The sequence below is a fragment of the Amblyomma mixtum genome, chromosome 3 (assembly GCF_055824585.1).
Source record: "Amblyomma mixtum isolate Tamu chromosome 3, ASM5582458v1, whole genome shotgun sequence".
NCBI classification, from domain to species: domain Eukaryota; kingdom Metazoa; phylum Arthropoda; class Arachnida; order Ixodida; family Ixodidae; genus Amblyomma; species Amblyomma mixtum.
This window is the reverse complement of record NC_143014.1, coordinates 406,246,308-406,272,215: the sequence shown is the minus strand read 5'-3', so window position 1 is coordinate 406,272,215 and position 25,908 is coordinate 406,246,308. Positions and strand designations below refer to the sequence as shown.

Below are 25,908 nucleotides of genomic sequence, written 5' to 3'. Positions count from 1 at the left end.
TGAAACACCTGGTACATTTCCTGTGTACGGTTACAAGCCAGTGAATAGTAAACGTATGGAAACTTTCCACTTCAATGAAATTGGCATTCTTTTTCATCTTAGTCTTTACTCAGCAACGTATTCAGACATGACTGCTCGACAATTACGGCAACTTATTAGAAATTCTAGCTTATAGGCTGCTGGATCTCTATACAGGCTGCACTGCTGGGAGGATCAGGCAACCAAACTGAAGTTTGGCGGCATGACTAAGGCTCTTCTGCTTTTTAAAAGGAGCGACAGCTACATGGGCTCTCTCTCAGGGGTTCCATGAAGCAGCGCTAGTAGACAACTTGCCTATCTCTGCCATGTTTTCTGCGGACGATTGAAAGGGCACTCAGTGAGCGCATTTATTTCATGTGCTGCTATGCTGGGGTTCGTGCACCTTTTAGTCTGTTACTCGGAAGTTTATCCTTTGAGCTTTTGCATAGCAAGCATGCAGTTTATTTTATTATTTATTTTCAGTACACCCTGCAGCTCCGAAGCTTTATAGCAGGGGAGTGGGTACAACGTTAAAGTGATGAGCAGTTGAATAAAACCACATGAGAGAAAGAGCAAAGGGGGAGTGAGGGTTGACAAAGAAGCAATGTATACAGATAAATTAAACAAATAATATACAACCGAAGAAGCAGCAGTGCATTTGTTCAACTAATATTTGAAAGAACAGTTAAATCACCAATCATTGATTAGCCATAAAAATACATCGCGATGAGCACTCGCAGCTCCAATTGGCAGCTTGTTCCGGTGAGAAATAGTTTGTATAGGATACCACATCGGCTGAAGAAGCAGCTATCGCACTAACAATATCCAAGAATAGCAAGGAAACGATTATGTCCGACTCACACGTAGCGGTACTTAGTTATATTAGGGGCCGTGTGGGCGTTCCATGTTGGAACATTTTCGAAACGTCCAATCCCCAAAATGTCCAGATGGTCTGGACACTAGGGCACCTCTCAACGACGGCCAATGGGGTGGCCAACACAGCTGCTCGAGCTGCCCTCCTCCAAGCATCTGGCACGCAGCCTCTCTCTGACACCATTAACGATGCCTCACCCTTACTAAGCTACGCTGAAACTAAAGATTACGATAAGATTGTTACAAGGAAATATTTTCTAGCTCACAAAAGCCGTAGCAAATTTGAAGAACACATCATCCGGCGGCTGCAAACTGTCCAATCCCTACTTTATGAGCTAATGGTATCAAGACATACGCAATTCATTCTGCCCCTTCTGTGGAGCACCTGGCACACTATTTCACACAGTTTGGGAATGTCAAGAAAACCCAGACCTGGGCAACAATCTTGATCCAACATGTCGCTGTCCTCTCGACCAGAATTCATTAGGACTTGGGAAAGTATAGAGCACACTTCAAAAATATTCACTGCCGCGAAAAAAAAAAGGCAGCCAGAATGTCGTCAGAACTCCATAAGTTAATCCAAAGAAAATTTGAATTTCCAACACTTTGCACATAAGCACTTAATTTTTGGTGCAAAAAAATCACCGCTTAAGTCAGAATGGCACCTTTTAAATGTGCGTAAGGTTTCGCATTTTGGCGCTGCAAAGAGCACTTTTTGTGGTTTCTATGCAGAAATCACCCCTGGCTGCCCTGATTATGTCCCTTCTGTGACGCCGTATTTTCAAGTCTCGTCGGGACTGGAAGAAAGACTGCGTTATTACAGCCAGCTCCTCGAGCAGGAAAGGCTGAAACTGCAGTAAGTAAAGTATAAAATAACTAGTTTTTTTGTGCATGTCAAGGGATGACACATCGCATCGGCATATACTGAATCCGCTTGTCTCAAGGGTAAGGGAGGACGAATTCAGTGCTCCTTGACCGCTGCTAAAGTGAAGTATTGAGCTCCCACTCACAGACCGACACTCTACGAATAAAGGCTATAACTGGACAAGCTAAATTTGCATGATGGCCTTTTGTGGTTAGTAGCAGGTGCGAAGTCGCGTGGACAACCTCAGCACAAATGGGCTTAATAGTTAGTTTTCAAGTGAGTTAACCAGACATACAGTGTCAGAAAACACATGACACACATTAAACTAACTATTAAACCCATTTGTCCACACGGAAAAAAACTGAAAACTGCTTCCAGCATTGCATTCCTCACACATTGTAGTACCTACCCACATATTAAAATTAAATTTCTGGTGGCCCATTTTTTTCTATTGTTTGAGCAGACAATGGCATGATATATATTAATATCGCAGGAAATAATTGGCCTAGAAATAAACACATTGCATATTTGAAATCAGCAGGAAAAACTGAATAAGTCTGTGCAGTTTCATTGCATTCTACCTGTAATTAAAAGAAATGTTTCAAGACCCATGTCCCCACTTAATGTGCACTGACATCGCACAGGACATGGCCCTGCAGATTTTCGCCTCTATCGAAATTCGACCGTCGCGGCCGGGATCGAACCCGCATGTTTCATGTCAGCAGCTGAGCGCCGTAACCACTGAGCCACTGCGGTGGTTCAAAAGTTGTTTTTAGGGGTAAAGTATGGCTTTTGCGGCCTAGTGTCACCATTGTTGGCGGGCACCGGAAAGCTGATGTATTGTCTTGGGTAGTGTGCTGGGTAACCAATTTGCACGTGTGTTTGAATGCACACGTGCACATGCACGTGTGTTCGAATAGTGTTCTAATTGCTTTTTTATTCTCTTACTGCTTTTTCTCGTCTTTAATACCGTCTTGGTTTTTGTGTTCTTATGTTTTGGCAGCGTGGGACGCTGAAAGCACGGCGGCATGGGGAACGATTGGGAAAAAATTAGTACTTTTTGTAGTTCGTTTTGCAGTAATTTCCCATATTTTAAAACTGCGGTCTGCCTTGTTAGAAATATAGTGGGGTGCTTAGAGGTACTTTCCCTTATCAGTGCCTATCCTGGCGGTGTATATTGAGTGCAAAACTTTGAGCCTTTGCTTCTGGAGCCTTATCTGTTGTGGTTCCAGTTCATTGTGGTTCTATATGTTGGTTATGCTGACATGTCTGGAATACATACCGCGGCACCATGAGAGGTGGCTCACTCACATTCATGACCACTCACACTCACAACCACTCACACATACTCACACTCATGACCACTCGCACTCACAACCACTCACTCACACTCGCACTCAAGTCCGCTCACACTCACAACCACTCACTCACACATGCACTCATGTCCTCTCACACTCGCAACCACTCACTCACACTTGCACGCTTCTCTACTCATACAACCACTCACTCACACTCATGACCACTCACACTCACTTATACTCATGTCCACTCACACTCACAACCACTCACTCATAGTCATGACCACTCGCTCTCACAATGACTCACTGGTGCTCACAACCATTCAACCACCCTCATGTCCACTCACTCTCACTCTCATTCACGTTCAATAACTGTTTGTTTGTTTGCTGACGACGGAGCGGATGAGAGATTTATTGTCGTGGCCGACTGGCCTCGTGGCTCCCCTAGCATAGCCTGAGACGCATAGATGTGGTAGTGAGCCGCCCAGGCTTTGTCGGGCTATTTGGCCAATTTTCACAGTTTTGATGCTCGAGGAAAGTAGTCACTCATCACGCATATTCCATGCACCGAATTCTACACACGTGTGCTCCCGCACTTGCTGCCGAGATCATGAGTGCCTGTATAGCGTCGGCAGCTAAGATGCTTAGACAAGTTTTTGAATAGCATCCATAGGCGTGCGCAGGGTTCTTCATGAGAATGAGCCAGACATCAGTGAGGGTAGATTTGCTGAAATCGGTGCGTGCAAACAGCAGTTAATCCCCTTACTGTACAGAAAACACGAAAAATAAACAAAATCGCATTTCACAAGCCCATTTCGATTTCACTCGCCCAGTGCCAAAGATTAGGTGCCACAAATGCGAACCATGCGCTGCACACATGCAGCACAAGCTTGCACGCAGTGTTGACTTGCCAAGGCAGCCCCAGCCACTCAGATTGCCGGTGACGGAGTTCTGCTTACATGACGATTACAGGAGCCCTTTCATGACCACAAAAAAAAAAGACGATTTTTTTTTGGACTCCGGGTAAAGCGTGCTGGAGCTTGCTTTTCAATTCTTTCCTGTTCTACGAGCACAGTCTAGTGTCGAACGTGCCGGCACCCTTCGACCTGTTTATGAAAAGCTCCTGGCCGCCCGTCCGCCCACCGCCCTCAGTTTTCTGTTCTCTTCTGGTCACATTTTTGGCTGTGGCGCCGGACGTTTTGTTCTTCGGTGCCTTCTCGGTATTGGCAATTTGAACAGCAGCACTCGCTTTCACGATAATTTTAAGCAAAACGAAAACTGTTGCCTTAGCTTGATTCGTATTAACTATCAGTCGCATCTACTCCTTTTCTTTTGTTGTTTCTTTCTCGAGTGAAACGGTGACAATGCTCAGAGACATTCTATTTTATATCCCTTTCCCGAGTACATAAAAATTAAGTTCGAACTGTACGTCCGACTAATCAAAAAGGGTGCGGCCAATTTGGTTGCCACCTCATATCCACTGCCGAAAATTGCTTCAATATTTCATCACAGTTGAGTTTCCCTCTCAGTCTTGTAGGGTCCCGATTCATGCCCACCAAAGAGAGCGAGCACCCTCTGACCACCCCGAACATCAGGAAGGATCCCGACTCATGGTATGTCCGCAGAGATCACGTTGAAGCTCGTGTTAAGGCACTCGCGGCAGAATCGAAAACTCTCGCGAAGTGTTCTTATCGTTTCGGACCTCGACTTTGGCGCTTTGTGTATCGCCGGTAGCATAAGGGTTATCACTGTGTTTGGTAGGCAAGATTGCGCCAGAGCACTTTTGGAAAATCATAGCTGTTTGGTAGCTGTTTGAGATGACAGGCACTTTTCCATGCCTGTCTTCGATTTCTGTTTTAGTTTTAAAACATTTTTGCGCTCAGTGAAATGTTCAGGAATATCTGCGTATAGTAAAAACAGGAGATAACGTAGTCTGGACGAATAATTACTTGCTGCGTTGTGACTAACCTTCTAAATAAAACAAGCCGCACCCTTCTTCACGGTGTGTTTACAATGATTACATTAGAAGCAACATTTACAAACAATGATTAGGCGCTAAACCCTAAATGAACTCCACTACAACTTTACTAGAGGCCCGTGTACTGTGCGATGTCAGTGCACGTTAAAGAACCCCAGGTGGTCGAAATTTCCGGAGCCCTTCACTACGGCGTCTCTCATAGCCTGAGTCATTTTGCGACGTTAAACCCCATCAACCAACCACAACTTTACTAAGGGCACATTTCCCGGTTATGCGGTGGTGACTTGGGTGCAATAGCGCGTCACAATGATTGGTCAGCATGCCGTGTTGTCACGCACAATGTCTCTGCAACTTGCCAGGGCAACGCGCCGCACTGTGGGTGGGAACCCAGTGGCATTGCGAGTGAGAACACGTTGACGAGACTAAGGCACGTACACTCCGAGAAATGCCAGTAAGGAAAGCCAGTATTGCATTCATCGCAAATAGCTGTTGTAACCATCCTGTGAGATTTTTTTTTACTATTACTGCTAGCATCCTTTTTATTCCTTTTCAGCCTCCTTGCTTGGGAAAAGACTTGCGTTTCCTGCCGGAAAAGAAAGAACAGCCTGGGGGGCGCACGGCTACGTCAGAACCCCTGGAAGCCCCAACATGGAAGCAGGTCACGTTGTCCGTGTCGCCGTCACTCGTCCAGGTAGGCCTTAGTCCAGTAGTAATTGGTCCATAGACTTAGTTCCCACTATAGTGCTAAACCGCCCCTAAACTGCAACCACTACTTACATTAATGCAGCTGAATCTAGTTAATGCAAACTCGCTTATTTTGAACTGCCGGTTTACGCGAACAAATGCATGGGCTTCATCAAAACATTCGAACTGTGAACAAATTATGGCCCTCTTGGAGTTCGGTAATGTTGCAAAAAACAACTGATAAGCAGCGTGGTGTTGTTTTAGCCGATAGCTGCAGCTTTGCTGGAGGTGAAATGGAAGTTGATACTTGGCGAGTTGATTTCTTTAGCTCGAAAATTTTTAGTAGTTTACGAAACTTTTTAGTAGTTTACCAAAACAGACCTTAGTCGCTTATGAGCCATAAAATGAACTCAACACTAATCTAGCCTTGTAATGCGTCTTCCGTACCCGTTTGAGGTATTTAATTGGATCCCTCTGCCTCAACTTGGTTAATATTTCAGTGCGATGTCAGTGCACGTTAAACCTCCAGGTGGTCGAAATTTCCAGTCCCTTCACTACGGCACCCCTCACAACCTGAGCTGCTTTGGGACGTTCAGCCCCATAAACCAACAAAGAATCCTTTGGCTAAGAATCTCTTAACGATTTTCGGGGAGCAGACTGTCACATGCATTGAGAAGGCGCATGTTCGGATCTGGCTTGCTTTCCAATGCCTTGATGTTACACCCGGTTTTACTGTCGCAAGCTTAGTCTGCATTTCTTCCCCACACCAGTCTTCTTAATCATCATAGATTGGCACTCAGACTTATCCACCTTATGACGCGCAGGATTTTATATAAGGCTTAGTTCTGTGTATTGCGAAATTTTGCGCGAGGGACCAAGTGACAGCTTCAAGTGGCGAGCACTGGCGGCGCTCCAAGTGTTGCTTGCCTCATTGCCCGGTTCTGCCCTTCCGAGAAATTTCGCTCATCCCCCGGCAGTGCCCAGTGGGTTAGCCACTCGCATCCCCGCAGAGCGAACACGCATCCGGTTTGTCACGTCGCGTAGCTGAAATCTGCCCTACAATTTTTGAAGAGTTGAAAACTTAAGCACGACCTATATGAATCTACATGTGCGATGAGGTTTTGTTTTGAGCTCTAAGCCACTCGTAAATGACATACTTGTAGGCTCTGGCGCGCTATTCGAGCAGTGTACACAGGTGTGTAGACGACTGTACGCCCGGCATTACCGCGACCGTCTCGTGGAACGTGATCAAAGGTGAGGGTGGAAGCTGTACGAGTACCTTCTCGTGCTACCGCTCGCCGCATCTTCAGAGTTTACAGCGTCACCCATAGGAGACAACGCGTAATGGGGCTGATCACAGGCGCAGACGGCGTAACTCTAGGTAACGCCACATCCAGGTGGACAAAGAAAGTCCCTACCCATGCCTCTTGCCTCCGGAGGTGCCATCGTGCCATCCCAAGAAATTCTAGCACCGTGCCCAATACAGTTCTCGCTGACCCGTGGGCGTGAAGTGGCGCTGTCGGTACTAATGCTGCGAAAGATTGCTATTTTGGTTAGAGATTTCAGATTAATTCATAATTAATCAAGCAAGTACCCACACTAAACGCATTGTAAACAAAATTTGGAGCCAAATTTAACCTCAGTGCGAAATTTGAGCCCGAATAAACGAGCTGTTTAGCCAAAAGAAGACTGTTCGGTTTTGTCTTATCGATGCGACACTCACTAGATCAAGAGAGGGCCATCGACGGGCATTGGAGCGCCCGGTAAGTCATAGTCGTTTTTATTTCATTTAGGACCATTCAATGCTAACTCTATCTTCAGATGGAGATCTGCGGAATCTCTGAGTGGATTTTCAATCATAGTGTGGAAATATTTAGTTGGTCTGTAAATGATCACATTACGTTCGAGTTTCGAAGCGATATTGTAGTCGTTTATATTAGCACGACAGAGGCATGAAATTCTCTGACCAGCGTTTCCGCGTTCGTGAAATTGTGTTTATCATATCAGGTTGACAAGAGGCTGGATTCGTGTTAGTTATTTTAAACAGATTCTCATATCAGTCTTTTAAAAGAGTGAAATAAAGCTCCTAAACGTGACAACTGGCTTGTCTTTCTGCAGGAAGTGGATACCATTCCACTATCATAAAATTACTCTTCTTAGCTCAAGAACATATTAATATGGCAAAACACCAATATCTTGTGCTTGTGGCTGGACACATGAGCGGTGCGCGGTCACAGAGGGACGGCCTTTATTAGTTGAAGGTTTAGAGGCTGTATTTGCTGCGTGTAAATACAGCTTATTTAAAGAAGAATTGACTACAGGACAGCATCGAATCGCTGTTTTTCCTCGCCAGCAAACGGTTATATTCGCCTTCTTCATAGATCCTTGCCTGTTGGGGGGCTCGCGATGTAAAGATAGGCAGTCGGTGAGCTGTCGACAACAAAGGACGAACTGCAGGTCACCTAAAAGTGAAACTTGCCATCTGTTGCGGTGGCACTGTTTAAGAGTTTCATGTAGCACGCTTGTAGATAAAAACAAGTTATCAACCTCTGCGGCATTGCAGTCACTGCATTTCTAATGCACCATGCTTCAAGGAGGGCGCCAGAAGTCTAGAGGAACACGATAAATCCTCCCCTCCACTGCGGTGATAAAGGCATGACAGCAGAGAAAAAATAGGATTAGAGAAAAGTTGGACATAAAAGTGAAATTAATAGCGTAGTTCTTATCTCCAAAATCATGTAGATGATACCGGCAGACCAAATGGCTTGCTTCAAAGCGAATATGAAGCAATAGGACACACATCCTGTGTCACAGGTTGTTAGAACGTAGCGTTTTGCATGAATTGGAACTGCTGCAAACTTTGAAGTGCTCTAGTACAAAAGGCTCTTAACTCTGCGTTTAGAGCGTGGAAGTGTAAGCATCTTATGGTGCGAAAAAATCAACTGAATACAAAACAACCTGTGTATTTGCTGAAAGATGTTGCAGTCAGTTTCGATGACATTGCATGTACTGTGTGACACGCTTTGCTTGTGGCGCGATCCCTTAATGAGGAACATCGACAATAATTACGGATGCACCATGCAGCTCCAGACCAGCTCAAGACGGTGTAAAAATCAACGCCACTTTCAGCCCGGTGGTTCCGGTGGCTCTGGTGGCAGGTGAGTCCAGCGGGCCCCACCGATGCCGGGGCGGACTTGGCGAGAATTACCGCGAATTTCGCATATCACCTTGATCTGACTTCTTGGAACACGATGCGATACCAGTGTTCTAGATATAGAACTTTTGAATACTCTTCTGTGCACATATCTGTGGGAAGTCCTAGGCGGGTTGAATTTTAGTTTACCTAGGTGGTATGCAGTTTGAGTGATTCCTCCCGAACATGTAACTCCGTCGGTTGCAGATTTCATCTCTTGGGTTTTTCGTTTCACAGCAGAGCAGAGAGAGAGAGCAAGGATTAGACATATGGCATGCGACCTGACTCTACCTCATAGTTTTTAAAATTTTTATGGCCACACCCGTGGCATGTGGAGGTTCCCAGGATAGGGGTCTAACAGGAGCTGCAGCTTCTGGCCTACCCCACAGCCATAGCCACACAGATCCGAGGCGCATCTGTGACCTACACCACAGCTCACGGCCACCCTGGATCATCTAATTAGGATGTGTTAGTTTGCAACACAAAAACAAACCACTGAACCTTAGCTCTGGTTGGTGCTTGATGGCCTCAATTGCTTATACACTCTAATACCTAACACAACACAATGAAATTGCGGTGCACTGCTTTCGTGATAAACGTAGTGTGCTTGCTACACCGTTCATTGCTTTGCTGAATCTATTGTGTATCGTCCAGTTCTGTTCTCATACATTATTTTTACGTCTTTCAGGTCAACGGCCGAGACTGAAGCGCATTGAAGCCCCAGCCACAAACACATCGCTGGCTTTCATGGCTACTTTGACGACAGGTAGGTATTCTTGCTTTTATGCCTTCGTTCACTTTGCAACTGTGTAGCATCTATATTTGGGACTGTGAACTACTGCAGTATGTGTAACCAAGCTTCAGTGTGGAGCTGGTTTGCAAATTCTTTAGTCAAATCTAAGGGGTCACCAATCAGGAATGAAAACAAACTTTTTTGAACAAGCATTAAGAAACTTACAGTTAGAACAAGATATCTACTGTGTTTACTCGCGTAATGATCACGCTCCTGAATTTTGTTCGCAAAATTAAATTTTTTATTCCCCACAATGATCGCACCCCGAACTTGCCGCTGCAATTTATGTGCCAAGTCTAGCCGACGATCGTACTTAACAGATGGCATGTGCAGACGTTCTTAAGCGGCGGACGTAGCACGTCCTGACTTACCGCTGATGTGATGAGCACCGGACACGTAATTCGGAGGACGTGGGTTCGGATCCCACCGGCGGCACGTGGTTGTTTTTAGAACGCAGCTCTTTGGCGTCCGTTCCTGGGTTTCGCGTCGTCGTCGGCGTTGTCGTCGGCCTCGTAACCAGCTCCGCCCCCCTTTCATCCGCAGCTGGGGTTGACTCACTATCGGCGTCAGCGGCATCAGTCAGTCGCTGCTATCTCTTCCCTCCTCCCTTTATCGTGTTGTCCGCTTGCTGCACGCGCTTCTGCCCCCATCGTTTGCCGCTGGGTGTACACGCCGCCCCCCTCCCCCCTCTTCCTGCGAGTCTCCGGTTGTCAAAGCGCCGGCTCGAACTTAATTCCTTTCTTCGCTCCTCCTCCAATGCAACCCCTCTGCGGTGGCAATCAGAGAGCCAGATCGGTGGCGGCGGATCTGTATATGTGCACCGCCCGAGCCGAAATTGCCGCTGCCGTTCGCCACTGCGAAATTATCTGCCAGTTCTTTCTGAGCCATGAGCGAGACGACCGATGGAAGTCCTCCGTCTGCTAAAAAAAAAATTCTGTGATAGCGCATACATGTGTTGCTCGATTTCTTTGCCTCAATCTATCGAAAAGGTGAAACAGCTTATTTGCTGCGCTCAAATTTCGCATTAGGAAGTAACGTAATCGTCGGTAATTTTTTTGTTCCTCCGCAGCCACAGGAGTCTTCGGGACGGAATGGTGAAAGCGGCATGGCTTCTAGGGGAGAATATGAAGCTGGATCCACCCATGCGTCAACTTCAAAAACCTGCGGTCCCAGGCATCTGGAGTCGGTCAAACGCCGTTTTTTTTTCTTCTGCTTTTCTAATCAATTGGCTTTAAGTGATAACATATTCAGTAATATTCTAAATCGAAAACAACAGCACTAAATAAATAAATTAATTAAAAAAAAAACCTGTGTCCCTTGGTTTCTGTGGCAGTTGGCTTCACTCATATTTATAACGAGCCCCTCATCCCCGTTCCCTTCTTTGCTTACCCCTGCTATACTTTTATAAGTGGCGCAAAGTGTACCAGCGTTCTATGTGGCCACTCCGCTTTCTCATCGGCTAAGATGTGCGGCATGGCATCGCCAGTCTCCTTTGCACTTCAAGCTCACGGAGAAAGAGCTTGCGAAAGAGTGAGCGTGAAGGCGTGGCTTGCATGAAGCAAATAAGACAGTCTTATTTCCAGTCTTATCTTCGGTGTAAACCCTCTTTCAGTTATGAGAAAAGGACAGGCGCATAGCTAGTTCACTTTGTCGGTGGACGCCTCAAGAGCTCGAAGTCGGCACTGACAAAATGAACTAGCCATGCACCTTTCCTTTTCTCAAAACTGAGAGGTGCAGGCCGGCCCAGGCTTCGGACTGCCATCGGCGAAATCCATGTTTTCGGCTAGAAGTGCTACGCGCAAAAGATAAAAATTCTTTACTGCATTGCTCACAATGTACTATCGGGGACAAAAGTGGTATGCTCCAGGCGGCGGGAGCCGGAACAGTGGAAAACTGCGGCATTTTGGCGAGCTAAAGCCCGAAACATTGAAACGAGCCAAGCGACATGCCTGCTGATAATAAAGGTCACGCATTGGCTGTCTCGATCCCAGATGCCACCTGTAGATGGTGTTGCAATGCAGTTTTTCGTTGCTACGGCTCCCGCCGCATGGAGTATACCGCTTTTGTCCCCGATAGTACATAGCCTGTGCTCACTATATCATATGCAAGTGGTTGCGTGGAGCCAGTTTGGACATTTAGTACTGTATTGAGTGCGCTGCTCGGCAGCTATACACAGAACTTTGCAGGAGCGCCCCACTCGCATTGCTTCGTGACATCAGCTTGTACCACCTGATGCGTGTTGTAAGTCGTACTGAGTGCGATAGTACTTCTGCTGCGTAAAGTGAGCCGCTTGAACAGGTATCCATTGTTTGCAAAATAGCACCCGATTTTTTGCGTGGGCTCTTGAGACAAGCGGCCTGCATTGCACACGTTGCTCTCATGCAAAACAGCGATGTCCGGGTGACGTGCTTTGCCTTGTATTGCATGCATTCATAGGTGGCACAAAATACATCTGGCCACTCTTTGGCACCTTTGCCATACAAGGAGTCTTGTTGCTGCAGAAGTTACCTCTTCCTTGGAGCAGAGACTTGCGTTCCCTTGGTCACTGCCGATCGATTCTCAGAGCTCCATTTGGGATGCAGCTGAGTCCACCAGCCGTAGTGTGGTAGCAGGCGGCTCTTTGACGCCCGGCCGCCATCCGACCGTGAGGGAAGCCATCAAGGAGGAGGCCTGGTAGGCCGGATTATTCTCTTTGGATGTGATAGAGATCATGTTTTGGGTGCAATCTGCAATCCAGTGAACTGATTGATGTGGGAAACTGAAGGTGTGATAGAGATCATGTTTTGGGTGCAATCTGCAATCCAGTGAACTGATTGATGTGGGAAACTGAATATATGACTAGCACTTGACGTTTAAACTCATGTTAAGGGGGGAGGCTACCTTCGAACACCGTTTTTGTTTCTTGAGATAACTGAATGAAATTTTCAGGGTACACTCATGGCATAGACATATGAATAACTACAAAGTTTCATGGAGCTACATACACTGGTACTCAAGTTACAGGAGTATATCAGAATGGTTCACATAGGTTCCTTATGATATGCCTGGAGAACTTGCAAAATGTGTTAGCACTGTCAAATTCATTATGAAGGTTCCTGAATAGGTACCACAGGGCAAGACAGAGCCCTTTTTTTAATTTCCTTGCTGAAAAGTTTTAGCACATCATTGAATTTAGTGTTACTAATTAGACTTGCATTAGCCTAATTTTGATTGCTTATAATAAATTCCAGACTCAATAACTTGAAAAAGTGGGCCTGTCTTGCCCTCAGAAATTTATTCAGGCACACAATAAAAAAAACCTGGTGGGAATCTGATTAGCGGTTCCAGAGATACTGCTTGCATAAGCAGCCACACCAGGAAAAATATTCATTTTGAGAAAACGGCCCTTGAAGTTTTAACACAACATTTCTGGGTCTAAAATGTCCCCGCAGAATAGTTTGCGGTGTCTTTGCAGGCTTTCTTTCTCTGCCGCCTCTCAGTCTTCGCTTGACCTCGCTTCTCAGCCTTTCCCATGCGCAGGGCATCTTTTTCCACGGCTCGATGGATGGCTAGGTGGCCAGGTGTGAGCCCCGCAGACAGAGAAATTTCTTTGGTGGCCCTTTGGTTTCCAGCATTGTACCGCATCACTGCATCATTCAGTGCTGTCTCCACTGCAATCAGGGATGCATGCTGCTCCTTGGGCATCAGTGACCACAGAACAGAATGAAATGATTCCGATGCATTTTGAGTCTTCGCTCCCAGGCACCGCTGAAGAAGGGAAGGCTCGGAGAGGCGCTGATAAACAGGCAGCATAGCCTCAGCGACATAGCCTGGCAGATTGTACCTGTGCCTTGGTTGTGGTAAGCCATTTGCCTCAGCAGCCTTGTGGCGGCACCATGAGCCAGCGCCCTCTGGGCATAGGTCGTGGTGAGGCTCCGCATCGGTGGATGTGATGTGATGGTAGGACGCCATCACTGCACGCTGCATTGCTGCCGCGTCATTCGAGTTGTTTCGCAAAGCCCAGCCATAGTAATCCGTCAGCTTGTCGATAAGAGCCTTTGTCAGCCTTCCTTTCCCTCCCAATGCCTTATCACTCTTTTGCACTAGGTTGCGCAGTGCAGCCCCCATCCTTTTCTGCACATGATTGAGGCATTCTTCTTTGACAACTGGGACCAGCCCATAAACATTCTCCTTCACAAGGGCAGAGTAGGTGGCACTGTCTCCATCGGACACAATCGTTGTATAACGGAGGTTGTGCTTTGTCAGTGAACGGGCGAAAAGAATCAAGGCTGCCTCGACCTCCATCCTTCCAGACTTCGCATCGGTGTTTTTTTGGCAGATGTGCTGCTCACGCCAGCTTGAGTACACGGAGTCTTCAGGTTTGGGTCCTGTTTGACACCCGAGGCACTGGTTTGAGAGGACAACTGCATCCAAGATGAGGCCAGTGTGATACTCTATCACTGCCCCAACTCCAATGTGGGATGTGTGTCCGCGCTTGTGCCAGGTGCCATCATAGACCACAGTAATGTCTCTGGTAAATCCTGGGTCCATTCCCTGGTAAACCTTTTTCACAGCAGCTGCTGATTCTGAATAGAAACTCTCCATGCGTTGAGTCTCTGGGCCCCTGAATGTCTTCTTCAGATGTTCCTGGTATGTCTTGTGATGAAGTCCTCTGTGAGATACATTCATAGCAGCCCAAAAGTCATTTACAGCTGTCTGCCCCTTTCCAATTTGCTTCATAGCCATAATGGCTCGGATGTTCACCTCAAAAGCGTTTCCTGCGTTCTGGCGTGGTGAACTCCAAGAATTAGCAATAATCCCACAATGTGGGCATACCAACTCAAGCTTTGTAGCCAGTCCGAACTGGGTACCTTGTTGAATTGCCAGTCCAGTTGAAAGGCAGCGCTCGCACAAGGTTTTGGAGAGCAGGTGGCCGAACACACACATTTGCACAAGGCAAAAAACCTCATCTTCGGTAGTAGCAGTGGCAGGTGCGGCATCGGGCGACATCGCTTGAAATTTTCGTAGCGTCGCGGGCGTGGCACCGAGTTTGTTTTTCACAGCATTACGTTGTGCCTCCGCCGCCTCTATCTCCTCCGGCGTCAGAAAGTGCGTTTTCACGTGCACGGTCGACGATGCGTCATTGCTCACGGCGACAGACGCGAGAGAGGGTGCCGCGATCGCCGAGGTTGATGCGGTCGGGACAGCAGGCACACTTGAAACGCCGTCTCCTTGCATTGCTGACTCGGAAGGTACGGCGCTGGAAGTGGCAACGCAGACTTTTTCTAGCGGTGTAGCAGAGGCAGCACTGCAGGAAGCGTCTCCGCAATCGCCGTCAACGCGCTTTGCCAACTTCGCCATGCGGACGGCATTCATAGAAAGAAGAAAGAGAGAAAGTGGTGCTGTAGTGGAGGTCTCCGGAATAATTTCGACCACCTGGAGATCCACAGAATAATTTCGACCACCTGGAGTGGTGGCTCAGTGGTTCCGGCGCTCGGCTGCTGACCCGGCAGACGCGGGTTCGATCCTGGCCGCGGCGGCTGAATTTCGATGAAGGCGAAATTCTAGAGACCCGTGTGCTGTGCGATGTCACTGCACATTAAAGAACCCCAGGTGGTCTAAATTTCCGGAGCCCTTCACTACGGCGTCTCTCATAGCCTCAGTCGCTTTGGGACGTTAAACCCCAATAAACCAAACCAAACCAATGATTATATATCAGAATATCAGAATTGGAAGGTATTTAGACGTGAGATATACAAGTATCTAAGCGTACGCCCACCCTAGTAGCACAAATTGTTGCTGAAACATTGTACCAATATTGCCTTTTTAGGTTGCACCAACGTGGCTAGCGTCCTCCTTTGGCCATGTCAAGACAACATACATACAGAAACATTGCTGCGATGTTGTCTACAACATTGCATCCATATTTAGCATATGTACAACAACATTGCAGCAAAGTTTCATCCACATTCACAAAACATTAAAATCAAACATTAGTCACGTCGCCATAACATTCAGGGGACATGCTTGTGCAGCACACATGCAGTTCATACTAGACGAAGTTCCATGAAAATATGCTGCACTAAAAGACAAGACTAAAGGAGGGCATGTAAACATTGTAGCTGCAGTTTAGTATTCTTATTTAGGGCAGTTCTTTTTACATAATGCAGTGTTCTCGGAACACATGGCAGGAAGCAGTAAAATGATAGCTAGTTTAAAAAGGTGCTTGGGCTATAAGAGACGCCATAGTTGAGTTCCCTGCATAATTTCAACCACCTGAAGTTCTTTAATGTGCACTGACATTGCGCAGTACATAGGATATTGCATTTTGCCTCCATCGGAATGTGGCTCTTGTAGTTCGGATTGAGCCCACATCTTCGGGATCAGCATCCAAGTGCCCTAACCACAGCTGCAGGGTGGTATGTAAAGTACACTTTGCTGGAAAAAAATATATTTATCATGAACAAGTTTTTCCTGTCAGTTATGAAATATAAAACGAATGAATAATGCTTTTCTGATCTCAACCACACTTTCACACAAAGTGGGACAAGCAAGGTGTAATTGTAGCAGAGAAAGGTTTGGTTTGTGGGGGTTTAACATCCCAAAGCATCTCGAGCTATGAGAGAGGCCGTAGTGAAGGGCTTCGGAAATTTCAACCACCTGGGGTTCTTTAACGCGCACTGACACCGCACAGCACACAGGCCTCTGGAATTTCGCCTCCATCGAAAAGCGGCCGCCGCAGCCAGGATTCGATCCCGCATCCTTGGGCACAGTAGTCGAGCGCCTAACCACTGCATCACCCCGGCGGGGCTGTAGCAGAGAAAGACTGACATACAAACAAAAATATTTATTACTAAAAAAAAATGTTTGGCACTTAACAAATACAAAGATCAGAACAATACCAACAAACTGTGTCAATGAAAGTTAAAAGCTGGTGAAGAACACAAGGAAAAAGATGACGTCACAGTAAAACTAAAGCTCTCATTTAGTTGCATGAGAAGTGCTGGTAAAACAATGCATACACCAAGTAATGAAATACAAAATTCAAGGTGACACTGGCTGACAGAACCATTACAAATACAGGTTACGGTAAACAAACCATGCATTGAAGCTGGCAAAATAAAGCTTGGTAGCAATTTGCCATGTTGTAGACATATGCCTAATACAGCTCCAATCACAATGCTACATTCACTAGGAAACAAAGCACGGCAAAATTTCTCAACACCAAGTGTGAGTCCGAGAAGCTACTGGCATTTCAAAATACTGATAAGAACAGTATAAGCAATGATCAATTCAAACAGAAAGCAATGAAATTGCTGAAGCATGAAATTCTGACTGCTTTACTACAGTGAGTTTGATGGTGATGTAGTGTAGGAAGCACGAGTGCAGGGGACGGGGCCAGTAGAGCCAGACAACTACATCACCGCACCGTCCTCGGGCGGTGTTTCGGACCAATAAAAATGATGAGGACCCTTTTTTTACCTGCCAGCCAGCATGTCACTTTCCTACACAAAGAGCTCCCCAACAGTTATCTCATTCCAGATGCTACTGGCAGATGGCTTGGCAATGCAGCTTTGTAAGGCTCTATCGGCCACTGAGTGGCATACACCACTTTTGTTCTTGACAGTATGTTAAAATGTTCAATGTGCAAAGTCATCAGACAAAATATTACTATTTTAACTGCCCAGGTTACTAAAAAAGTGAAAAAAAAGAAAGATACAAGCTTGGTTTAAAAGAAAAGCAATAAAAAGCACACAAACAGCATAGTATAAAGGGGTAATAATAAATAAATATTGCAATGATACCAGTTCACTACACCGGTTAAATATTGCTTCTAAAGACTAGAGGCAGCGACTAGCAGCACATACACAGAGAACAATTAAGATTCTTCTTTTATGAAAAGAATACAAGCTTGCCTGCACATGGCACAGCAGAAAGAAACAACAGATTAGTATGCGAATAGTGCAGCGTGAAATAAAAACAGTAAACATTTGCTGCAACAACACTGATTCACCACAACAATGAAATATTGCTGGCAGGAACTAAAGGTAGTGATAGCAAGTAGGCACATTGATAAAAAATCTAAACAAAGCTGGCTTAAACAATGAACAGCATACAGACAGCACAGCATGAAGTGGTAATAACAAATAAATGCTGTAATGATACCAGTTGACCACACCAGGTAAATATTGCTGCCAGGGACTCGAGGCAGTGAGCACACTTAGAAAACTTGTGATCAATGTTTCATGAATAAAAAGATGCAAGCCTGCTTCCAGAAAGCACAGTGAAGCAGAAACAATAAACGGTACATGAACAGTAATGACAAATCTTATCAGCAATAACAGTTTCACCACACCAGTTATATAGTGCTGCTAAGGAATAGAGGTAGCAACATTGCCTGCATAAACCTTAACATTGATGTACTGCTCTTCATTCCACTGGTTCCATGTCAGCTTCAGCCCTTACCAATCTGGCGATCTCCCTGAAACATAAAGGAAACAAGCTGCTTCTTGAAAGAAATGATGCTTTCTGTGACACCAAGAATTAACACGTATACCTCATTTTAAGCTCTGAAAGGTAACCAGAGAAAAATAGCTTTATCATTAAGCACTTGAGGTGCAACATATACCACAATATATATCGTAGCCTTTGAAAGTCACCATAAATTTACTTTTCGGACCATGCTGCAAAACGTGGACTCAAGTGTAAACAGCAAGAGCATGTTTACATTTTCTTTACAACTAAATATGCCCTGTTAAATACCATTGACAGAATGTACTGTTGGTAATGCCACAGAAAGAAATACAAGAAATGCTCAGTGTATTTGCGGCCTTTAGGAAGTATGCACACACCCTTCAGTCTGGTGCATGGCTTAAATGAGCTTGCAGCTTGGGTTCTTTTGGTCCAACATGAATGCCGCAAAGAGGTGACAGCAAGAGAAAAGAAAACACGAATAGCCTCTATTTGTTGTTTGAACGAGAACAACATACACTCTGTCATTCTTTTAAACAGCCTGTCATGAAACGTCTGCTTCGCGAAAAGTTTGTCTTAATATAAAACAGCATGACTTCTCGACTTCTCTTTTACTTATGCAGACCATTCACAAGCAATTACTTCTTCATGCTGTGTGGCAAGTGGGTAAGCAGCATATAGTGGAAGCTCATTAATTAGCCAGTGCCATGACAAGCAATGCGGCGGCTGCCTCCTCTCTGCTCCGCATGACCTTCAAGACATGCAACTACAGTAAAAGCTCATTATTTCAACCCCCATTAATTCAAATATCCGAGTAATTCAAATTGTCAGCACTGCCCCACAGCCAACACCCATCTACTATGTCTCGAATGCTTGCCAATTCAGGCATTACAGGTCTCGCAATGATTAATCCCAATGGGATCCCAAAAGCAGGTCGCATTTAGGTATTATTCACACAGAACTGTTTGTGAAAATGGCTTTTTTCAATCATGAACTGCATTCTGCAGAGATGACTATGCATCTCTGACATATGCACAACAGCAAGAGTGACAAATGGATGGCCTTAATTCTGACCCAAAGTATGCCAAACACTTAATTTCGGCTTCACTTTTAATAGCTTCGGCTGCTGGCTGCGCATCAGCAAGCCAACCAAGCCTAGCTGCATGCCATTTTGGATGCTCACCGACAGCCGTGTTGGTGGCATTGATTATTTCCCTTGCTTCCACCCGCATGGTTCTTTCATTACACCGACACTGTGTGTTTAAGTGCCAGCCAGATGCTGTGCAGTCAAGCCTCCTCAAACTAGGTGATGCTCCTTGTGAGAGGGAACCACCACTACCGTCTTGCACTATAGGAACAATGCCAAGGAGACTTGCACCATTTTAGAGCAGTTTTGCACTCATGCTCTCCATAGTGTGCGCACGACACAGCATAAATGCAAATGCAAAAAATTGCTATTGTCATGCTGTTCTCCAGCAGGTGACCATTTCCAAGTCTTTTACCAAATAAATATATTTTGATGCAAGCAGTTCTTGTAAATTTTTTTAGCTTATTGGATAATTAAAACTTCAAATAATTCAGATATTTTTTTCCAGCCTCTGAAGTTTAAATTATTAAACTTTACTGCATACAAATGATTATAAGGTGAAGGCAATAAGCCCTAGAACTATTCTTAAGAAAAAGCAACGACAGAGAGGCAGAATTTGTGAAACCATACAGTGTGGTAGAACACTAAAGAAATGTGCAAACGCCAGCATTTATCTTAATTTGCTGTAAGGAGCTATGAAAAAGAAAAAAACTGAAAAAAATTTCATACCGCTTTTTGCATCTAGAAGGAGCATACCGCAGCCAGTCTGCTACGCACATTTGAATCTGGCAGTCCGTTGCTTTCGGAAATGAGCTTCGAAGTGTCTCTGCAAGAAATAGCACAATTTAATTGCTTCCAGAGACCTCTGGAGTACTTGCACTCCATTACAAATACTTGCACAGTTGAGTATTACAATGGTCCAATTTTGGCCACTTTCAAAAGAAAACATACTATTCAGAAATGTTAAGCGTTAAGAAACAGTCAGAAACAAACAATTTATTTTGCTCTAATATCAAAGCTACTTACTGAGTGCTCAGAATGGTGTTTTCTGTCCACAATATCCCTATACTGCTCAATGGCAGCAAAACATACTGTGTACAATTTTTTTTCATGAAAATTTTTCATCAATAACGCGCCTATTTTGGAACACTATAAGGTGAACCTGGTTTTGCATGCTTGTAGCAAATATAACAGCAACTGTACACAAGGGCGTCCGCAGAATTTTTTGCAGGGAGGGGCCCCATTGGTTGTTGGCGCCGGAGGGGGGGGGCGTATATTCGTAGCAAAAAGGCACTATTTGCGGAGTAAATTTATTTATTTATATATGAATAAAAAAATAAGTAAAATACGCACATGAAAGAAAAATTACAAACAGCAAATTAAAGCGCGGCTAGGAGAGATACATTAAAGTTTATCAACGAAAAAACAATTAAAATTAATAAAAAATACAAAAAGATACTATCACTTCGTGGAGAAGTGCTCAGTCTTGCTGCATACGGGTTCTCGACTCACCCGGATTGATGACCAGCACACAGCACAATATGTTCACAAACACGCAACTACAGTCACTCAGTCAGTCTTCCTTGAACAGCAACTGTAGGCGCCTCGGATTTTTCTGGGCGAATTGCGTAATTACACGTGTGATAAATTCACTTCTGTGCTTCATTACACGCTCTCGGTGCACACTCATCATACACATTGATTGGAAAAACTGTTGAACGCGTACGTTGAAAACAAAAGATGACTATATATACAACAAAAACTTCTTTACAAGATAAATGCACGCTCGCCGCTTCATACACCTCGCTCCATTTTGCTCGCGCGTCCGCACAGTCGAGCAACCGCACACACACTGCTCGCCGCTCGTCGTTTTCTCGTCCGCTGTCTTGGTTGTTCTGACCTTCGTTGACAACCGGCCACTAAAAACACTGAAGCACAAACACAGAGGCGCGCACACGTGCAAGGGCTTACTTGCCGCAATATCCCCGAATGCGCACTTTGGGGGGTGAAAGGAACGCCGCGCGACTTCCGAGGGGAAGGAACACTCGCCACTCCGGTCGGAAAATTTGTTGTTGTGTTTTTATGGGGTTCAGAGCCCCAAAACGCATCAGGCTATGAGGGACGGAGTAGTACAGAGTTCCGGATAATGTCGACCACCTGGGTCTGGGTCTCTTTACCGTGCACTGACACGCACAGTACATGGGCGCTGTTGTGATTTGAGACCCAGCCAGAGGTTACAGGCGAGCCAGGCAGGCGCCATCGGTCTGCGTTGACCAAAGGCGCTGGTTTTCGGAGAAGACGCAAGAAACGCTGGTGTGGGGGCGCCTCTGGAGACTGCGTCGCCGTGAACAAAAGCAGCTAATCCCCTTTGCCGAAGATTCTGAAAGCGGCGCTTCTACCGAACTGCGCTCTCCCGTGGATCGGAGGAGACAGCGAGCGGCGGCTGCGGCGCCAACCCACCGCCCGCTTGACCCTGAGCAGCCCGACAAAGCGGGGGTGGATACGGCTGATTTGTCCTTGAAGAATTCATCGGTGGCCGGCGTACGAACGTATCCTGATTATAGCGAGCGACGAAGGCGAAAACAAAATGCTCTGTGCACTGTCTGCCTCCGTGCCGCTATCTCTCTAGAGATCAAAGAAACAGACACCGATCGTAAGAAGGCTCAAACACATGCTCGCCGATGCCGCTGTATGTCTGCAACAGGTCGCCTTTTAGTAGAGCTAACGATGGCGTGGTTTGAAAACGGCGGAACGACGCCCGCCCGGACGCGGCATTTCGCAGATGTGACCCAAAGCGTGGAAGCGGGGCTGCTTTTACCCTTTTGGCTGAGTGCACCACCGCCCCTGGCGTGCGGACATCACTCACGGTTCGAGTGAGTGATTTTCCAGGGGGGTGCAGCCGCCCCCCCTTGCCCCCCCCCCTCCGGACGCCCATGACTGTACATGCACTTAGGTAGAAAGTTTGTGATCATTCTGGTAAAGCAGTGGCAGCCAACATGAGGCGAGTGCATTTGCTAAAAGGAAGACAGTGTGCAGTGTGACATCCCTACATACAGAACTAATTTGCATGCCTCATGTGAAGTGCCCTGCACATTTCTAGCATGATTTTTGGCAGATGCAATAAAGCAACATAAACAGCATGTAGACATGCTCTAGGCACGTTTGTTTCACACGAAAAAAGATTCCTTATATTTTTTTGGATACATGAAAGACCAGACGACCTAGACCCCAAGGCTGCTATCATTAAATGCAGGTAAGCCCTATGAGAACACATTCTAACTTCATTTGTTTTCTCTTTTTATACTAGCAAGCTGCAATGTACAGACTCATTCTTCACAACAAGATGCCACAGATTAGATAACAGAGCTATGTAAACAACTCACAAGGTTTTGTGCCAGTAATAACTGACATGCCAAATAGTTTTGTGTACAGATGCATGAGTAGACTGTGGTTGTTAAAATTCTGAGCCGACAGACTGGGAAATATTAAACATTTGCCCAGAGCACATAAATAAAAGTAGAGCAAAGAGTACCTGTTATGACAAGAAGCAGCTGAAGGCCAATAAATGACCGCTTCCCTTTTCTTCCGGTCAGCGAGAAGTCTCGTGCCAAGCTGTCACAAATGCACTTTTTCATAACCTGACGTAAGGCATCTTTAAGTGATGATCCCCCTATGAGTGAGAGGTGTGCCACCTTAAAATAGAAACGTGCACAATGGTGAAATAGTGACAACAAAAAGAAAGGGTACTTAATAATTGCAAGAAAACCTAAAGGCTAATGACTCTAGCACTGTGCTTCTACGGAATGGAAGGTTGGATGAGTTGGAAGCTGCTTATGATGAAAAAGGGGGGCGGGGGCCGCAAACAAAACGGAGACAAGGAAAGAAGACAAGAGGACGAGCGCCCTGTTGTCTCCTTTCCTTGTCTCCGTTTTGTTTGCGGCCCCCCCTTTTTCATCATGGACCATGCTTCTAAAACCAAGGAAGCTTGTAATAAACTATTGCAGTATAGAACTACTGACTACACATTCAAGTTCAAATGCCACTGTGACTTTGCAATACTTAACAGTTGTTCATCTGAGTTATAAATGGTTAGGAACATCATTTACAATAATTTCAATGCTGCACTCACTAGGTCAGATCTCTTTTTTGCAACACAGAGGTGCTGCTCAAGTTGTTCAAGTCTTGAGTGCGTTGAAAGAGGAAGCAAGTCGAGAACAGTGCTATCCACGGGTTCTGCTGCTGCTGTCGATGGCTGCAAATGCAGCACGATGGTGTTCTGTAGGTTCTTAAGTATTTTCAGCTGCTCATTCATCAAGACTTTCATTTCCTTCAGCATTCTGATGGTCTTCAGCTGCAATGCTAAAAGATGTGAACACCAAATCTCCATTAGAAAAACAGAACATTACCATCACTGGAAGCTCATTAATATTTGCTAAGCGAATTTCTAAAGTGCTCAGAATGCCTGTAAAGAGTTAAGGAACACAAACACTGCAGTGACAAATCATGAAAATTAGGGGCTGCCTGATCATTATCATTAAGCAAACATTCTTTGTTGAGAAGCACATTGTAACTTTAAAGCAATGCCCTGACACATACTACGTCAAAAATATGCCACTGCAGATGTAAGTTTATTATGTATTAAGTTACATCTGTTTATCTACTGTGCTCTCAAGACTGCCTTGAAATGAACCTCCATGATGCTATCATTCTGCATATATGCAATTGTGATAAACACTCCTGCTGCTAAGGCAAGCAAGTTATCAGATTTGCAATGGTATTATGATCATATGATGTGCACATTATCACATAATTTATGAATAATGACTGCAGCACTCACAGTTTCTATGTGATTTGCCTTGCTGGGGTGCTTGACTGTCTTCGGTAGGTTGCTGCAAGGTGGTCGCAGGAGACCGTCTGATTGAAGAAGCTGTAGTCGCTAGTGGAGATAAGGCATGCTCCTTGGATTTGGCTATTTTCGGCGGCGGTGGCTGCGGAACAAAAATAGGGCTTGGATGTGGCAAGTCTGCAAAAGGCACATCATAAGTGTTTCCTTCACTGTCACTTTCATCTGAAGAAATCAGGCGTTGCACTGGCCTCCTCTTCCTTTTCTGCCGCACATTTTCAGGTTCAGAACCCAGGTCAGATGTCAGCGTAGCTTGTAGTTCCTTCTTTCTTGCCAGATCGTAGTTATCTAATAAACATTAAACAGTGCAAAATCAAAATATCACCAAATGCTTTGTCATCTTGCAAGGAATACAAAAAACCTAGATACTAAAAAATACTGGCTTAAATGACAGTACAGTAAGTAGCCTTTACTTGTCAACTTTCAGAGTAATATAAACTGAAAGCTAAATGACTAAATACCAAAACTCATAATATAGAAAAAAAAAGCAGGTAACCTAGAATCAGTTCTACACACGCTTTTAGCGGGGAAGTGAAAGGGAAATGAGGGGCTCGTTATGAAACATGAATGAAACAAACCAACAGTTGGCAAGGCCAAGGAAAGCGTAGGGGATTTCTTTTTAAATTTTGGTTTTTGCTATTGACCAGAATTAGTGCTGTAATCATTTTGGAAACAAAGGTAATTAACCACAAAGTAGAAGGAAAAACAACACGCCAGTGGTGGGAACCAAACCCACGACCTCCGAATATCACGTTGAGTGCTCTTCCAACTGAGCCACATCAACGGCTCTTGCTACTCTTTAGGGTATTAATGTTGCCTGTAAACAAACCTCGAGAGTGTTCACCAGCACCACCCTTCTTTCAGTTCCCTGCTAATAGCTAACGAGGGTCTCAATTCTGGCAGTCTTGAAGCCATAGGCAGCATAAGAGGGTTCTCGCAGTTTCCGCCCTCTCTGTCGATCACGCTCTACATGAAGCTGGCAGTAACACAAGACGTTCCATGTCCACTGCTAAGGAGAAGGGTGGCACTGGTAACACTCTTAAGGTTTGTTTACAGGCAGCATTAATACCCAAACAAGTAGCAGGTTGGACAGTCGTTGATGTAGCTCTCGGAAAAGCAACGGACACGATATTCACAGGTCGTGGGTTCGGTTCCCACTATAGGCGTGTTGTTTTTCCTTCTACTTTGTAGTTAATACCTTTCTTTCCAAAATGATTAAAGCACTAATTCTGATCTATAGCAAGAACCAAAATTTTTTTTAAAACCTGCGCTTTCCTTGGCCTCACCGACTGCGGGGTTCTTTCATTCTACACACATTGACACACATAGCTATGTAAAAGCTACAGAATTGTGACACTACAGCCTATGCTACACAGATTTGCACTGATCAGCAGCTGTACACACAGAATTACTAAAATTGTATATTTCTGTGAAGCCTACCTCAGAATATTTCAGGCTTCCCTTTTAAGAGCAAGTCAAAGCGTGGCTCAGTAGCACTCAGAGCCAGTCTCATATCAGCTGCCGGGTCAGAGCCGGTGAGGGTTCTCGCGGAACACAAGAAGACAGCCCGCGGAACCCCTGTGTTCCGCGGAACCCAGTTTGAGAACCCCTGCTCTAGATCAAACGCTTACGGGATGCGACTGTGCGAAAAAAAAATATGGCTTTGGCTCAACTCGGCTGAGCTAAGCCGGAGCGAAAAGTAACCGAACCAGTGGCCGATGTCGACGCCCGCGGAGATGGCAACATCCGCTGCCCTTCTGTGTAG

General features: G+C 45.5%; 3 protein-coding genes across 6 annotated transcripts in view; 1 reads left to right on the top strand and 2 right to left on the bottom strand.

The window, feature by feature from the left end:
- LOC149357499 (uncharacterized) overlaps window positions 1-11,023 on the top strand; it is a 76,453-nt gene extending 65,430 nt beyond the window's left edge. For 3 of the 4 annotated variants that reach the window (XM_089584770.1, XM_089584769.1, XM_089584771.1), the window contains 6 exons: window positions 1,624-1,747; window positions 4,584-4,667; window positions 5,586-5,723; window positions 8,801-8,874; window positions 9,598-9,675; window positions 10,772-11,023. In XM_089584770.1, the coding sequence (XP_089440896.1) occupies window positions 4,603-4,667; window positions 5,586-5,723; window positions 8,801-8,874; window positions 9,598-9,675; window positions 10,772-10,800 (384 nt within the window). In that variant the 5' untranslated portion in view covers window positions 1,624-1,747; window positions 4,584-4,602 and the 3' untranslated portion in view covers window positions 10,801-11,023. The remainder of the gene's footprint in view (window positions 1-1,623; window positions 1,748-4,583; window positions 4,668-5,585; window positions 5,724-8,800; window positions 8,875-9,597; window positions 9,676-10,771) is intronic. The other variant, XM_089584772.1, reaches the window with a different exon arrangement.
- A 2,093-nt stretch (window positions 11,024-13,116) lies between these two features.
- On the bottom strand, window positions 13,117-14,934 carry LOC149357498 (uncharacterized). The gene has a single exon (XM_089577926.1). The coding sequence runs from the start codon at window positions 14,917-14,919 to the stop codon at window positions 13,117-13,119; it is 1,803 nt and encodes a 600-aa protein (XP_089434052.1). The 5' UTR covers window positions 14,920-14,934.
- Window positions 14,935-19,511: 4,577 nt separating this feature from the next.
- LOC149357497 (uncharacterized) lies at window positions 19,512-25,908 on the bottom strand. Its single transcript, XM_089584765.1, has 5 exons — window positions 25,853-25,908; window positions 24,078-24,431; window positions 23,370-23,599; window positions 22,773-22,932; window positions 19,512-20,066 (listed from the first exon to the last, which is right to left on the bottom strand). Exons 1-5 carry the CDS (start codon window positions 25,887-25,889, stop codon window positions 19,885-19,887), a joined length of 963 nt encoding a protein of 320 aa, XP_089440891.1. The 5' UTR covers window positions 25,890-25,908; the 3' UTR covers window positions 19,512-19,884.